The sequence below is a fragment of the Erinaceus europaeus genome, chromosome 2, assembly GCF_950295315.1.
Source record: "Erinaceus europaeus chromosome 2, mEriEur2.1, whole genome shotgun sequence".
In the NCBI taxonomy this organism is placed as follows: Eukaryota; Metazoa; Chordata; class Mammalia; order Eulipotyphla; family Erinaceidae; genus Erinaceus; species Erinaceus europaeus.
In genome coordinates, this window is record NC_080163.1 from 110,931,617 (window position 1) to 110,947,366 (window position 15,750).

The window sequence follows — 15,750 nt, forward strand, 5'->3', positions numbered from 1 at the left end:
GCCAAAAGAGCTGAGAAGTGAAAAAGTGCAAATCAGGAAGTCTGAGATTCCCATGGAAGGCTGTCTCCTTTGGAACAGAGACATGGCACATCAGAGAATCCAGTGCTGATAGCTTGTCTGAGGATTCAGGAGAAACAGGTCTCCTCAGCTTGGTACCTGGCCGGGGCAGCACTTGGTGTGTCTGCCAGCTTTAATGTATAAGGACTCAGTGAGTTTACAGCCCTTTGAATCAATACTGGGTGAAAAGAGAACCTAGATCCCTTGTAATAGGTTCTTCTAGGTATCCTTAACCATGACAAGATCATAAACACAGGGAGGTGGGGGTATAAGCATCTTGCCTGTTGTAGCTAATGAAACTTATCAAATCACCTATAATGGTGTATGTAGACTTATTTTTAAATTGCCACCAGAGTTATTGCTGGGGATTGGTGCCTGTATATTAAATCCATTGTTCCCAGCAGTCATTTTTCCTTTTTTTTTTTTTTTTTAATAGGACAGATGGCCGTTGGGGGAGGAGATAGGCACAGATAAAAAAAAAAAGAAAGAAAGATACTTACAGACTTACTTCAATGATTGTGAAGCTTCCCTCCTGCAGGCCTGGAAAGGGGGCTCAAACCTAGGTCCTTGTGAATGGTAATGGGTGTGCTTAACTGGATGCAACAGTGCCTGACCCCTTGGGACTTTCTTTAATATTTCTCACTCTCAGACTGGGGAGGGGTTGAACATTACTGGGTTCAGAAGTTAAAGCACAGATTTCAGAGAGATTTGTAGTCACCACAGATCCCAAAGACCAACACTGCTGGGACTTGCTCTCTCCCTCATGATACAATTGGTCTATCCTCCAAAAGCCAAGAACTTTGAGGGACTAATGATGGGCTGGCTGGGTTCCACTGGGAGCTGGAAGATACTACAGACATTATCCACTTTTATCCTTTACTTTACAAGAGGATTGAGTGAAATTGAGAAAGTTGAATTGCTGGAGATCAAGCTGCTAGTCAACGGCAGAGGATCCCCAGGAGACTGAGCCACTTTCTCCAGTCACCGTGAGGGCAGCTGGGAGAGTGGGCAGCCTCTCAGAAGACCAGTTGGGAAAGTTAAAACAACCACACCATTAGAAAACTGAAGCACCAGATGACCTCACCAATGTGTCCGCCTTACCTCTCCAGAACCCTATCCCACTAAGTAAAGATAGAAACAGGCTGGGGGTATGGGCTGACCTGCCAACACCTGTGTCCAGTGGAGAAACAATTAAAGAAGCCAGAACTCCCACCTTCTGTACCCCAAAAGAATTGTGGTCCACTTGAATAAATCCCTCTCTCCATTGTTACTGGTCATCTCTATCAGGAACAACACAATAGACTCCTTTGTGGGCCCCCCATAGGACCTTGCCCTCAACTTGGATCAACAACGGTAGAAAATGTTCCATCCTTCGAAGGGAGGATGGACAACATACTCTATGCTACACCTGAGGAAGATGGGTCGATATTGGGGCAGCATGGAATGTTCCTAATCATGACTACCGAATGTGAGCTCAGATCTACAGTGATGCAGAGGTCACATAGGCTCCTAAGCAGAATATGGGCCCCATATCAGATCAAATCGATGGGGTTTATAGTCAACAACAACTATACACCTTTCCCATATCTGGGAGCTACTCTCTTCCTCGATCCAGGTTTCTGGTCCTTTTTCCAGCCATGACATCATCTCCCCAGATGATAACTTGGATCCACCTGCATATCAGATTCCAGGCTCAGGAGAAAAAAGGAAAAAAAAAAAAAACCTAGTATAGCCACAGGCCCTTTGGAATATAACTAAAATATACCTACTAGTTATCTACAAAATGGAGACCCCTCCCAACTCTTCATCTGCACTATTCCAGCCTTTAGGTTCATGATTACTCAACAATTTGTTTGGCTTTGTATTTTAACTCTCTTTTTTAGCCACCAGGTTCCAGATGCTACCATAATGCCATAATGCTGACTTCCCTGTACGGACAGCCCCATCAATGTGTCCTGGAGCTCTGCTTCCCCAGAACCCTGTCCCACTAGGGAAAGAAAGAGACAGGCTGGGAGTATGGATCTACCTGTCAATGCCCATGTTCAGCAGGGAAGCAACTCCAGAAGCCAGACCTTCCACCTTTTGCATCCCACAATGACCTTGGGTCCATACTCCCAGAGAGTTAAAGAATAGGAAAGCTATCAGGGGAGAGGATGGGATCCAGAGTTCTGGTGGTGGGAATTGTGTGGAGTTGTACCCCTCTTATCCTATGGTTTTGTCAATATTTCCTTTTTATAAAATAAAATAAAAAATAAAAAGAATTTTTGTCTATACTCCCAGAGACATAAATGATAGGGGAAATAAACCAGAGGGTTCTGTACTCTCATTCTGTCAGGACCCAAAGCATTTGTCACCAAGAATCTTGTTTTTATACCATCAATAAAAGGGAAGCAAATCTGAAATACACCAGAGGAAACCAAGCCCTGTTTCTCTTATCTGAGAGAGAAGAGGGAAAAAAGAAACACACCTGGAAGTAGTAATAGATATAAGTGTTACTTAAAAAGGAAGTGAAGGGGAGTCATGAAGGGGAGTCGGGCGGTAGCACAGTGGGTTAAGCGCAGGTGGTGCAAAGCGTAAGGACCGGCATAAGGATCCCAGTTCGAGGCCCTGGCTCCCCACCTGTAGGGGAGTCACTTTACAAACAGTGAAGCAGGTCTTCAGGTGTCTATCTTTCTCTCCCCCTCCTTCTTCCTTTCTCCATTTCTCTCACGACGACATCAACAACAACAACAATAATAGCTACAACAAGGGCAACAAAAGGGAATAAATAATAAAAAAAAAGGAAGTGAAGGCAGGACTGCTGAAAAAATTGGAAAGACATAGATATAAATATAAATAGTTATAGAATCAGCCCATATCAGTGACCTTGAGAGAACTACTACAGTTTCTAATGGAGGGAATTTTTCTTCTAGCGTTTGCCCTTCTTCTGTAGCCAGTCAACAGCGTCAGGTTGAAAGCTGTCAGGAGCTGCTTGTTGCTGGCTTTGAAAGTGACTGGGATCCATGTGGATTCAGTCGGCTAGGAAGGATCGTCAGTTTCCCCAATGAATGGGTACTCACGGGATGCACCACGAGAAGGTCAATCCAATGCATCCCATGGAGGGAATGGTAACACAGAACTCTGGTGGTGGGAATCATATGCAGTTGATCTTACAGTTTTGTAAATCTATGATCTTACAGTTTTGTAAATCATTATCAATATTAAATCACCAATGAAAAAATTTTAAAAGAAAAAAAAAAGCACTAAGAGAATGAGGACCACAGGATTTAGTCTTTGAAAGAATCCTGGGAAGTATTTCAAGATCCATAAAGCACAGGAATCAATGATCTTGACCTCTCAAAGTACTGGAAGGGAGTGGTAGAAATACTTAATTATAGATTCTTAGAGAGAATTCTAAATTTATAAAGACCTTCCATTCTGTTCTCCAAGTACTGCTGTGACAAAGACACCAGCCCATCAGTTGGGTCCAAAGGGCATTTTAATAATCTTAGTAAATTGAAATATCCTTGTGTCCTGGTGCCTATAAATTCTAAGAGCCAGAGGCAGTGCCACACCAAGTAGAGCTCACATGTTACCATGCACAAGTACCATGCATGAGGGGATAATCTTCATGAGCAAGCGGTAGAGCAGGTCTGCAGGTATCTTTCTCTTTCCCTCTCTATCTCTCCTCTCCCTCTCAATTTATCTCTGTGATATCAAACTTTTTTTAAAAAAAGGGTAAATGACTGAGAGTGGTGGTCTCATCATGCAAGCACCAAGCCTCAGCAATAACATTGGTGGCAGTTGAGAAAAAGAAAAAGAAAAAATAATAATTCTAGGGTCACATAGTCCACCCTCAACCAGACGCTTGAATATAAATATGTTGGTCAGGGCAGGGGAAATAGCATAATGGTTATGCAAAGAGACTTTCATGTCTGAGTGTCCAAGGTCCCAGGTTCAATCCCCTGTATCAGCATAAGCCAGAGATGAGCAGTGCTCTGGTAAAATACATAAATTATATATATGGGATGGACACCTGTTTTGAATGATGGGCACTAGGTGTTTTATGGATCAAACCACCCTTTCCACCTTGATCAACTCTCTTTTTGGTGCTGGGAGGGGAGGGGCTAGGTTGGCAAGGGTGCTTTCTAGGTACAGAACCTCTGGGATCTCGGTTGCCTCTGGGAGGTGTGATGAAAGCTGTTGAGCACTAGATGGCGTAGTTGACCTAAAATCCAAATGTGAATTTAGGCTAAGACAAAGTTAAAATTCTGGTGCCATAAATGTGGCCATTTAACAATCTCCTCCAAATCAGGTCCAAACCAGCCCAAGAGAGGAGAATGTTATAAGTTCACAAAGGGCTTGCATCCTTCTCGAGTACACAGTGGTGCTGGAGGAGTTCTCCTTGTATAGAAATCCTTCCACCAGCCCACCCCCATTGTCTTACATTTCCTCTGGTTCTATTCCACTGGCTTTGAACCTCCTGTTCATATAGCCAGAGATCCAATGACTTCCCCATGATGCCTTCCCACTATTCTTCTTGTTTACTCCTCATTCACTGCCTTGTCAACATTGCAGGGGGAAGGGGCACCTGAAGCATGATGGGGCAGTCCAGGTTGCGCCTTATTTGAACCTTGACAGGATACTTTTTAGCTTGTCTGGAGTTTGAGTCAGCAATAGAGTTTATCACATCAAATAAAAAATATTTTATTATTGTACCTAACAGTGAGAAATCAATTTTCTATGTAGCATGTGTACAAATCAGAATTTAGCTTCTGGGGAAAATGCACCCCACCCCACCCCAGAGATGCTGAAAATAATCAGGTCCCCACAATCTGGTTTTCTAAATATTAGCCACACTTTTTAGTGAACCACATTAACTTTGTGAGATTTGGCCAAAGTGGGTATGCAGTGTGGGGTTAACCACGAAAGCAGCAAAGGTTAAACCTAGGGCCCCTTTTGGCCAACCAAAGCACCCTATCAGTGTAGTCACTTGACGTAAGTCTTTGTGAAATTTGCAAAGACAAGACTGTGTCATCATAAAATGGCCTAGACTGTTGTTTCTTTCCACTCTTGACTTCCCCTCCATCAGAGTCAACCAAGACACACATATTTCAATCTGTCTTGTGAAGTTAGACATTCTAACAGTCCTGCATAGAAATGGCCTCCAGGATTGGAGAGATAGCATAGTGGTTATTCAAAAGCACTTTATTTTCTTTTTAAATATTATTTACTTATTTATTTGATATATAGAGAGAGAAATTGAGAGAGGAGTGGGGGATAAAGAGAGGAGGAGAGGGAGTCAGGTGGTAGTGCCGCGAGTTAAGCTCACATGGTGCGAAGCACAAGGACTGGCGTAAGGATCCTGGTTCGAGCGCCCGGCTCCCCACCTGCAGGGGAGTCACTTCACAGGTGGTGAAGCAGGCCTTCAGGTGTGTCTGTCTTTCTCTTCCCCTCCTATCTCCATTTCTTTCTGTCCTATCCAACAATGACAACATCAACAACAATAATAACCACAACAACAATAAAAAAGGGCAACAAAAGGGAAAATAAAAAATAAAAATTTTAAAAAAGAGAGAGGAGGACACTGAAGCCCTGTTTCACCATTCACAATAAAGCTTTGCCTTCCCCCCCCCCCCCCAGGGGCTTGAACCTGGGTCCTTGCACACTGTAATGTGTGCCCTTAATCAGGTGTGGCACTGCGTGGCCCCAAAAAACGTTCATGCCTGAGGCTTCAAGGTCCCAGATTCAGTCCCCAGCCCACCATAAACCAGAGCTGAGCAGTACTCTGGTCTCTTTCACTCTGTATGTCTCATTAAAATATTTTAGTTTATTAATCTTTTTATTTTAGTGCCACCAGTGTTGTCACTGTGGTTTTATTCTGGCACTACAAATCCACCACTCCTGTCAGCCATTTTTTCTTTTCTTTCTTTTTTGATTTCACTTGATAAAACAGACATAAATTGAAAGAGGGAAGGAGAGGCAGAGAGGGATATAGACAGACACTTTCAGACCTGCTTCACTACTTGTGAAGCTTCCCCCTTGCAGGTGGGGAGCAGGGGCTTAAACCCTGGTCCTTGAACATGGTAACCTGTGCACTCAACTGAGTGTACTGTCTCTGACCACTTCTCATTAAAATAATTTTTAATTATTAGTGAAAAAAGAAATGATATTCTGATAAACCCAGTGACCCACCAGAGTCATAGATTATATAACTTGGTGAATTAAGGTTCCCAGAACTGGAAGCATGAACCAAGAGTTGACATATGCAGAGCCTGAGCTTGTCTGAGTTGGTTTCTTTTTTTCTTTTTATTTATTTTTTAAAATATCTTTAAATTACAGAATTACATGTCAACAGGGATTTGAAGTCCCACCATTCCCACCACCAGAGTTCTGAATCTTCACTCTCCCCACTGCAATCCACCACAGTTCCCCTAAAGTTTTAGACATGGGCCATCTGTTGGCCAACTATCTGTCCACATTTATACAAAGTTACCCCTTCTTTTCGTGATTCAATCCTCTCTTTCCCTCTAAACCACTCATGACATCAAAGCTACCTCCATATGTCCCTCTCCTTTTCCTTCTCTCTCTCTCTGGGTGCTGATGGAGCTGGAGTGCAGAGTCCTCTTATCTTCATCCTATCACTTCTCCCCCACTGGGAGTATGGATCAAGGTTGTTTATGGGGAGCAGAAGGTAGGAGTTCTGGCTTCTGTAGCTGCTTCTCCGCTGAGCATGGGTGTTGACAGGTTGATCCATACCCCCAGCCTGTTTCTATCTTTTTCTAGTGGACCAGAACACTGGAGATGTGAGGATCCAGGACACATTAGTGAGATCATCTGCCCAGAGAAGTTGGGGTGGAGTCATGGTAGCATCTGCATCCTGGTATCTGGAAGGTGGCATGACCTAAGTTGAGACAAGACGGTTAATGAACAGGAACCAGAAAGGATCAGAGCAGATGAGATTAGGGATTTCAGGGTAGAAGAAAGCTAGGGAAACCATTTAGGCATGTTCCTGGGGGCATACAACTATAATAGTTTTGCTTGAGTTTGGTAACTAACCTGAAGTTGGATAAGAATGTTGTCTGAGAGAATGGCTTGTCAGAGTGGAGCACCAGATTTGAAGAGTTGCGAGGCTGACTTCTCAGGCTGGTATCTCAGGTTACAGTCCACAGTAGGATTTCAATAGCAGCATAATGCGGAGTGGCAGCACCAGTAGTGATTTGGTTAAAGCTGACAGGGTTGTTATGGCAGTAAGGAATCATAGAAAAGGAATTTCAGGAAATATGGGCATATCCTAGAGGTACCAGGACTAGGAGAAATGCAGGTCTTAAAGAGGATGCAAGGGGTTTCTTATAGTCTTAGAGAAAGTTAAAATATCAATAATTAATTATTATAGCCAGGTTAGTTGGGGGGCTAAGTATTTGTTATTATACTTGACTTCACTATTATCTGAACGCTTCTGGTATCCGAACCTCCTTGGAGTTTAAATACTTACAAAGGTCAAAAGGACTTGACCTATCTGGCCTAAAGCTATAAGTGACTTAGATGTTTGCAGAACTTTATTTTCTGATACATTTTTAGAAATCCATAAACAATTAAAACCCTATCAGAGTATGATAATTTTACAAGTCTAATACAAATATTAGCAATAGCTAATATTTGTGCTTAGGGCTATAGTCTAGGCAGTTGGGGAACTTGAGATATTAAATCTATCTACCCCTCCCACATGTTGTATTGCTATTGATAGGACTAAATAGTGATAAGACTAGAATTTCACATCTTCCCCGCCACTGAAAGTCTGTGCACTCCCCCCCCCAACCCCGGTAACCACAATAGTTTTCCCATTTTAAATATTGGTTGTGTTGTGTCTGGTTGTTTATTTTATGTATGTTGTGTGTTCAGTTCTCTAAATTCCACATATGAGTGAGACCATCCTGAAGTTTTCCTTCCCCTCCTTGCTTATTTCACTAAGCATAATGTTCTCAAGTTTCATCCATTTTATCCCAAAGGATGTAAAATCATCTTTTTTATTGCTGAGTAATATTCCATTGAGTATATGTACCATAACTTTTTTAACCAATCATCTGTGGAGGGACATTTTGGTTTCTTCCAAATTTGCTATTGTAGATAATGCGGCTATGAACATGGGGGTGCATATATCCCTTCGAATTCGTGATAGTGTCTCTTTTGAATAAATGCCTATGAATCGTATTGCTGGGTCTTAAGGTGTTTCCATCTGTAATTGCTTAAGGATTCTCCATACTGTTCTCCATAATGGTTGTACCATTTTGCATTCCCACCAGCAGTATACTAGAGTTCCTTCCTCTCCACATCCTTTCCAACATTTATCTTCTTCTGTTTCATTGATGAAGTCCATTCTTACAGGTGTGAGGTGGTATCTCAGTGTGGTTTTAATTTGTATTTCTCTGGTGATGAGTGAATTAGAGCATTTCTGCATATGTCTGAGGGTCATGTGTACCTCTTCTTTGGAGAACTGTCTATGCATGTCCTCTGCCCACTTTTTTTATTGGGTTGTTCTTTTTCTTTTTGTTGAGCTGAATGAGTTCTATATAGATGTTTGATATCAAGTGTCTGTCTGAAGTATGATGTGTGAATATGTTCTCCCATTTGCTGGGTTTCCTGTTTATCTTTATGGAGTTTTCTTTTGATGCATGGAAGTTTTAATTTGATATAGTCCCACTTGCTCAGTCTTGCTTTTGTTTCCTTTCCTTTCCCCATGGGGTGAAGTTTCCAAATATGTCTTTAGTGTTAATGTCAGGAAATGTTTCACTGATACATTCTTCTATGTCTTTTATACTTTCAGGTATGATATCCAGATCTTTGATCCATTTTGAGTTAATTTTGGTGTATGGTGTTAATTGGTGGTCTAGTTTCCTTTTTCTACATGTGGCTGTCCAATTCTGCCAACACCCTTTGTTAAAGAGATTTTCTTTTCCCCAATGGAAGATTTGGCCCCTTTGTCATATATAAGGTACCTGTATCTGTATGGATTGAGTTCTGGGCTCTCTATCCTATTCCATTGGTCCACACGACAATTTTTGTTCCAGTAGCACACCGTTTTGATTACTACTGCTTTGTAGAATAACCTAAAGTAAGGTATTGTGATGCCTCCATTTTTCTTCTATTTCCTTTGGAGTGTTTTTGCTATTCATGGTTTTTTAGAGTCCCACACAAATTTTTGAAAAATCTGTTCCATTTCCTTGAAATATATCATTGGGATTTTAATAGGGATTGCATTGAATCTATAGATTGCTTTTGGAAAAATTGCCATTTTAATGATATTTATTCTCCCAATCCATGAACAGGGGATGTTCTTCCACTTCTTTGTGTCATCTTCTATTTCTTACAACAGTGTCTTAGAGTTTTCCTTAAAAAGATCCTTTATAGCCTTGTTAGATTTATTACTAGATATTTGATCTTCTTGGGTTCAATTGTGAATGGTATTGCTTCCTTTAGTTTTGTTTCTTTTGACCTATCTTCTGCATAAAGAAATACCACTGGATTTATGGGTATTGATTTTGTGGCCTGCTATTTTACTGAATTTATTGATGTTTTCCAGTAGTTTCTTGGCAGAGTTTCTTGGGTCTTCTAGGTATATCAACATATCATCTGCAAATAATGAGGTTTAACTTCATCCTTTCCAATTTGTATTCCTTTGATATCTCTTTCTTGTCTGATTGCTATGGCAAGGATTTCTATGTGGAATAAAAATGGTGAGAGTGGGCACCCTTGTTTAATTCCTGATTTTAGGGGAAAAGCTTTCATTTTCCCCATTGACTATGATGTTAGTCATGGGTTTAACATATATAGCCTTTATTATGTTAAGGAATTTTCCTTTTGCTCCCAGTTTCTCAAGGGCCTTTATCATAAATGGATGTTGAACCTTGTCAAATACTTTTTTTGCATCGATTGACAGAATCATATGATTTTTATCTTTCCTTTTGTTGATATAGTGGATTATGTTTATTGACCTATGGATATTAAACTATCCCTGTTTCCCAGGGTTGGATCCCACTTGATCTTGGTGGATTATTCTCTTAATATATTGTTGTATTCGATTAGCCAAGATTTTGTTGAGGATCTTTGCATTGATATTCATCACGGATATAGGTCTAAAGTTTTCTTTTTTGGTGGGGTCCTTTCCTGCTTTGGGGATCAGTGTGATGTTGGCCTCATAGAATGTATTTGGGAGTGTTCCCTCTTCTTCTATTTTCTGGAAGAGTTTGAGGAGGGTGGGTGTTAGTTCTTCTTTGAATGTTTTGTAAAATTCATTAGTATAGCTGTCAGGACCCGGGTTTTTGTTCTTGGGTAGGCTTTTGATTACTGTTTCAATTTCATTTCTAGTGATTGGCCTGTTAAGTTTATCTACTTCCTCTTGTGTCAAGATTGGTAGTGGGTATGACTCTAGGAATGTGTCCATTTCTTCTAAGTTGTCCAATTTGGTTCCATACAGGTGTCCATAATATTCTTGCATAATCTTTTGCATCTCTACCTCATCTGCTGTAATATCTCCTTTTCATTTTTGAGTGATTTCACCGTAGCGTTCTCTCCTTTTCTCTTGGTGAGTGTAGCTAGTGGCTTATCTATTTTATTTATCCTTTCAGAGAACCAACTCTTGGTTTCATTAATCTTCCTAATGGTCTTCTTGTTTTCTATTTTGTTGATTTCTGCTCTGATTTTGACTATTTCCTATCTTCTGTTGACTGTTGGTGAGGTGGGTTGTTAGATGGTTTACTAGTGATTTCTCCTGTTTATTAATGTGGGCCTGTATTGCTATGAACTTTCTGCTCAGCACTGATTTTGTTGCATCTCATAGGGTCTGGTAACTGGTTTCTTCATTTACATTGGTATCAAGATAATTCTTAATTTATTTTTTGATATCTTCAATGACCTATTTATTGTTCTGCAGCATATTGTTTAGTCTCCAGGCTTTGGGGAAATTTCTTTTCCTTTTTTGGTTGATTTCTACTTTTGTGCCTTCATTGTCTGAGAGGATGCATTTTACAATTTTAATATTTACATATATGTTTAGACTGTCTTTGTAGCCCAGCATATGGTCAATCCTTGTAAATGTTCTATGTGTACTTGAGAAGAATGTGCATTCATTACTTTTGGGATGGAAAGTTCAGTGTACATCTATTAGGTCCATTTTATTTATGGTTTCATTTAATTTTACTATTTCTCTATTGATTTTTTTTGTCAGGATGTTCTGTCTCTTGCATTGAGTGGTGTGTTGAAATCTCCTACTATTAATGTGTTGCTATCAGTGTCTCCTTTGAATTCAGTAAATGTTTGTTTTATATATTTGAGTGCTCCTAAGTTGGGGGCATATATATCAATGGTGGATATATTTTCTTCTTGGATTGAGCCTTTAACCATTATGTAATATCCTTCTCTATCTTTCATTACTTTCTTTGCCTGAAAGTCTATTTTATCAGAGAATAAGATAGCTGTCCCTTCCCTTTTTGGGTGAGTTATTAGCTTGTAACCCTTTGCTCCAACCTCTTTTATTCAGTTTCTGTTAGTCTTTTCTTTGAATGTGTGTTTCCTGAAGACATAAAATGGATGGATCCTGTTCTTTAATCCATTTAGCTACTCTGAGTCTTTTGACAGGTGAATTTAGGCCATTCACATTTAAGGTGATTATTGATATATGTGGTTTACTTATGTCCATTCTAATTTTTGTTTTAAGTTTATTTTCAATTGTTGAGTCTTTGCCCATTTGTTTCTATCTAACCTATTGTGTGGATGGATGAGTTTCTGTAGTGAATTCCTCACTAATTTTTCTTGTGTTCTCTAAAAATCTTGGTTCCCTGTTTTGTTTTGTGGTTACCCTGTGTGTATTAACTAGCATTGTGTATCTAGCAAAGTCTTTTTCAAGTTGATCTTGATTAAAAAATATTTGATAAACCTTCTTTGTCTTTTAATTCTCTCCCCTATTTACTTGTTGTCCTTTCCTATCATATTGTGTTTTTGTTTCTAGTCTATTGCTGTTCATCTCGCTGAGAGCATATTTTTCTTTGTTTCCTCCTTCCTGTAAGACTCCATTCAGTATTCCTTGTAAGATGGGGTTGATTGTGGCCAATTCCTTTAGTTTTTGAGTATTTGGGAATACCTTTATTTCTCCCTCATACTTGAAGTATAATTTTGCAGAATACAAAATTTGTGGCTGAAATTCCCTCTCCTTTAGTGCCTTGACTTTGTCATTCCACTCTCTCCTTGCCTGTAGGGTTTGTAAAGAAAAGTCTGATGAAAATATGATATTTCTCCCTTTATATGTAACTTCTTTCCTTTCCCTAGCAGCCTGCAAAATTTTCTTCTTGTCATTGAGTTTTAATAATTTTACAATAATGTGCCTTGGTGTTGATCGTTTTGGATTTGTGAACCTGGGTGATTGATCTGCCTCCAAAATAGGTATATTCTGAGGATTGCCTAGGTGAGGGAAATTTTCATCTAAAATTTCTCTGAAAATTACCTCTGGACCTTTGACCCAGTCTACTTCCTCAGGTATCCCTATAACTCATATCTTCAACATTTTTTTTATGGAATCTGCAATTTGACAGAGAGTAGCTTCATTATTTCTAAACATTTCCTCTCCCTCATCTTTGAATTGAAAGAGTGAGCTAATTGTGTCTTCTAGATTGGAAATTCTTCCTTCTGCATGTGTGAGTCTATTACCTAAGCTGTCTACCTGAGATTGAACTGCACTAAAGATGTCTTTCAGTCCTTGCAGTTCTGTTTGAATTTTTTCCTCCATGCTGTTTAACTGCTTAGTGAACTCTGCTTTGAGCTCTTCTTTCACACTTTGTAGCTTCTTATCAAATTTCAAATAAAAATGCTCTTTCAACTCTTGCTTATATTCTTGTAAAGTTCTCATACAATTTCTATAGTCTGTCTCTGATAGACTCTCTGTATCTGGAATTTCTTGGATTTCGTCTGATTTACTTTTCTCCATTTGAAGTGACATGCTGTTTAACTTTCTGCCTCTTTGCTTTCGCATGTATGGTGCTGGTTATGTTGGCCAGCAGATGGTGCTGTTGTGGTTGTTGCGTTCCACTTATTTGAATTGGTGGTGGTGGGTGTGGGGAGGGGTGTTTTGGGCTACGTTGTGGATTGAGTTCGTCTTTGTCTTAAGCTTAGACTGAGGAAAAACAAAAGTGAACAGAACCTGAGTCAAAGACTGAGAGGTTTTAAGCTCCAATTTCTTTTATTCGGGGACCTGTTAACTGTGTTACTGCCTAAGATGGTGCTGAGCATGGTCAGCCTAGAGCTCTCGTTTTGACCCACCGGACCTTGTCTTCCAACCCACTCCTGTTTCCCCAACTATGTGTGCCGGCACCCACCTGAGGCTGTGGATTTTTTTCAGCTGTAGATTATGTGTCCAATTTAGTCTCTTGTTGTGTTTAATAGTTATATCGGGGAGACCGGAGCTGCTCCATAAACCACGCCTCCCAGAAGTCCTGAGTTAGTTTCTGGTTTTGTAAAATTTGTGGAGGTTTTTAAAAAATACTTGATTTTTTAGATAAATACAGTGAGAAGTTGAGAGGGAAGATGGAGATAAAGAGTGAGAAAGACAGAGAGACAAATGCTGCCCTGCTTTACCACCCTATGAAGCTTCCCCCCTACAAGTGGGGACCAAGGGATTGAACCCAGATCCTTGTACTGTAATGTGTGTGCTTAACCATTTCCTGGCCCCTAGAATTTTTCACCTCCTAAAAATACACGATTTGGGCAAAACTACAGAAACAGCAAAAAAAAAAAAAAAAAAAAAAAGGTGGGGGTGGGTCAGTGGTTTCCAGACCACAGAAGATGTCATTCCAGCGAGATTACGTAGTATGATGTTGTCATGACAGACATGTCTAGACCTATAGACAAGAAAATACTAGAGGTGATCCTGAGGTGGGGGGTGGGGTAGCTTCACAGGTATGGGGGATAGGGAATCTATGATAACTCTCTGTAATTGCTTCTCAATTTTGCTGTAATTATAACTGGTCTTGAAAAAAAATCTAATAGAGTGCCAGAAATATAGCTCAATGATAGAGTGCAGACCTTGCATGTGTGAGGCCCTGGGGTCTATCCCCAACATCATATACACAACAACATATGTATTAAAGGCACACAATAATATATGTGCTCTTTTGCACATATACCCATTTACCCAGTCAAGATAAATAATTACCTTTTTTTGTCATAATGGTTATTGCTGGGAATTGGTGCTTCTACAAGGATTCTACTGCTCCCAGAGCCTCTTTTATTTTACTTTTTTATTTTTCTTTTGATAGTGGGTGAGACAGAGAGACACAGAGAGGGAGAAAGAGAAAAATAGGAAGAGAAAAAAGGCAATATTTGCAGTACTTCCCCACTGCAGGTGGAGACCTGGGACTTAAACCAGGTCCTCATACATGATTATGTATGTATTCTACTGGGTGAGCTGCCATCCAGCCCCTAAATATTCACTTTTAAACTGAGTTGTGCATTCCTACTCTTGCATTCTATTTCTGCAAGAGCCCCCATACTATGTAATCAATCCTTGCAGCTCTGTCAGGTCATACTGTAAGTGATGTCATTTTCCCATTTAGATCACAAGCATCTTGGAGGTAAATAGTGCCTGCTGTCTCCTGCACTCAGTACCTGAGGTTTCTGGTCACTTGGTGGTGTCTTGAGCTAAAACAGGTGCATAATATGAAGCATCCACTGTTCCACGCCAATAGAAGGGAACAGCAAATTGTGAAAATTATGGGCAGTAATTTTCACGTTAGATTACTGTGACAGTAAATGAGACTTGGTAAGGTGAACCCAGAAGCTCAGAGACCTTTCAGCATGATTGATTCCATCCTGATTGATGTGCAGCCTTTATTCATGACAGCAAAGGACAACTCACAGGCCACTGGCTATGTCTTCGTTTCTAGGCAATTCTAGGACATAATATTAGTGAAATTTCTATTTCTGAGTTCTCCAAGTTCATGATAAAGAAAAATAAAAGGAGTTTTCCATAGCAAATAGTCATATAGGAGTTTTGTTTTTTTTTTAACTTTATTTATTGAATTGATTTATCATGAGTACCCATTCATTGGGGAAACTGACGATCCTTCCTAGCCGACTGAATCCACATGGATCCCAGTCACTTTCAAAGCCAGCAACAAGCAGTTCCTGACAGCTTTCAACCTGACCTGTTGATTGGCTACGGAAGAAGGGCAAACTCTAGAAGAAGAATCACTGAAGGATAAGTCTGTCATGTCTATACCAGCCAGTAGAGGGCAGGGTCTTCCCATTAGTAGGAGCAGAACAGGCTCTGTAGCCCAGTCCTGCCCATGGCTCATCTGTTGACAGCCAGATGTCCTCTGAGGATGTAGCTTATTGCACCGAAGTAAAAAAAACAAGTAAGCAAGCAAACAAACAAACAAAAACCTCTGGGGAAGGAAAGCAGAAAGGGGGCTTGGGGAAAGGGAAGGGACTTTCAGGTCCTGGTACATGATGATGGACTTAATATGGGGGTGAAGATGTTTTGCAGGCACCTATTTTGGTGAGATGAGAATTGCACCCATGTGCTAACAACTGTACTCTAAATCATTAACCTCCCATTTAAAAAAAAAGAAGAAGAAGGAAAAAGAAAAAAATGAGAGAGAGAGAGAGAGAGAGAGAGAGAGAGAGAGAAGCTTAGGCCCCAATGTCTGGCCTTGAACTTGAAGTATC

The 15,750-nt window shown here is 40.2% G+C and overlaps 1 protein-coding gene across 1 annotated transcript in view; it reads right to left on the minus strand.

Annotated features, from left to right (window-relative positions):
• Positions 1-4,246: 4,246 nt before the first annotated feature.
• The window catches only part of RP1L1 (RP1 like 1), a 36,289-nt gene continuing 24,785 nt past the window's right edge, over positions 4,247-15,750 (minus strand). The window contains exon 8 of the mRNA XM_060171837.1: positions 4,247-4,264. Coding sequence (XP_060027820.1) covers positions 4,247-4,264 — 18 coding nt within the window. The remainder of the gene's footprint in view (positions 4,265-15,750) is intronic.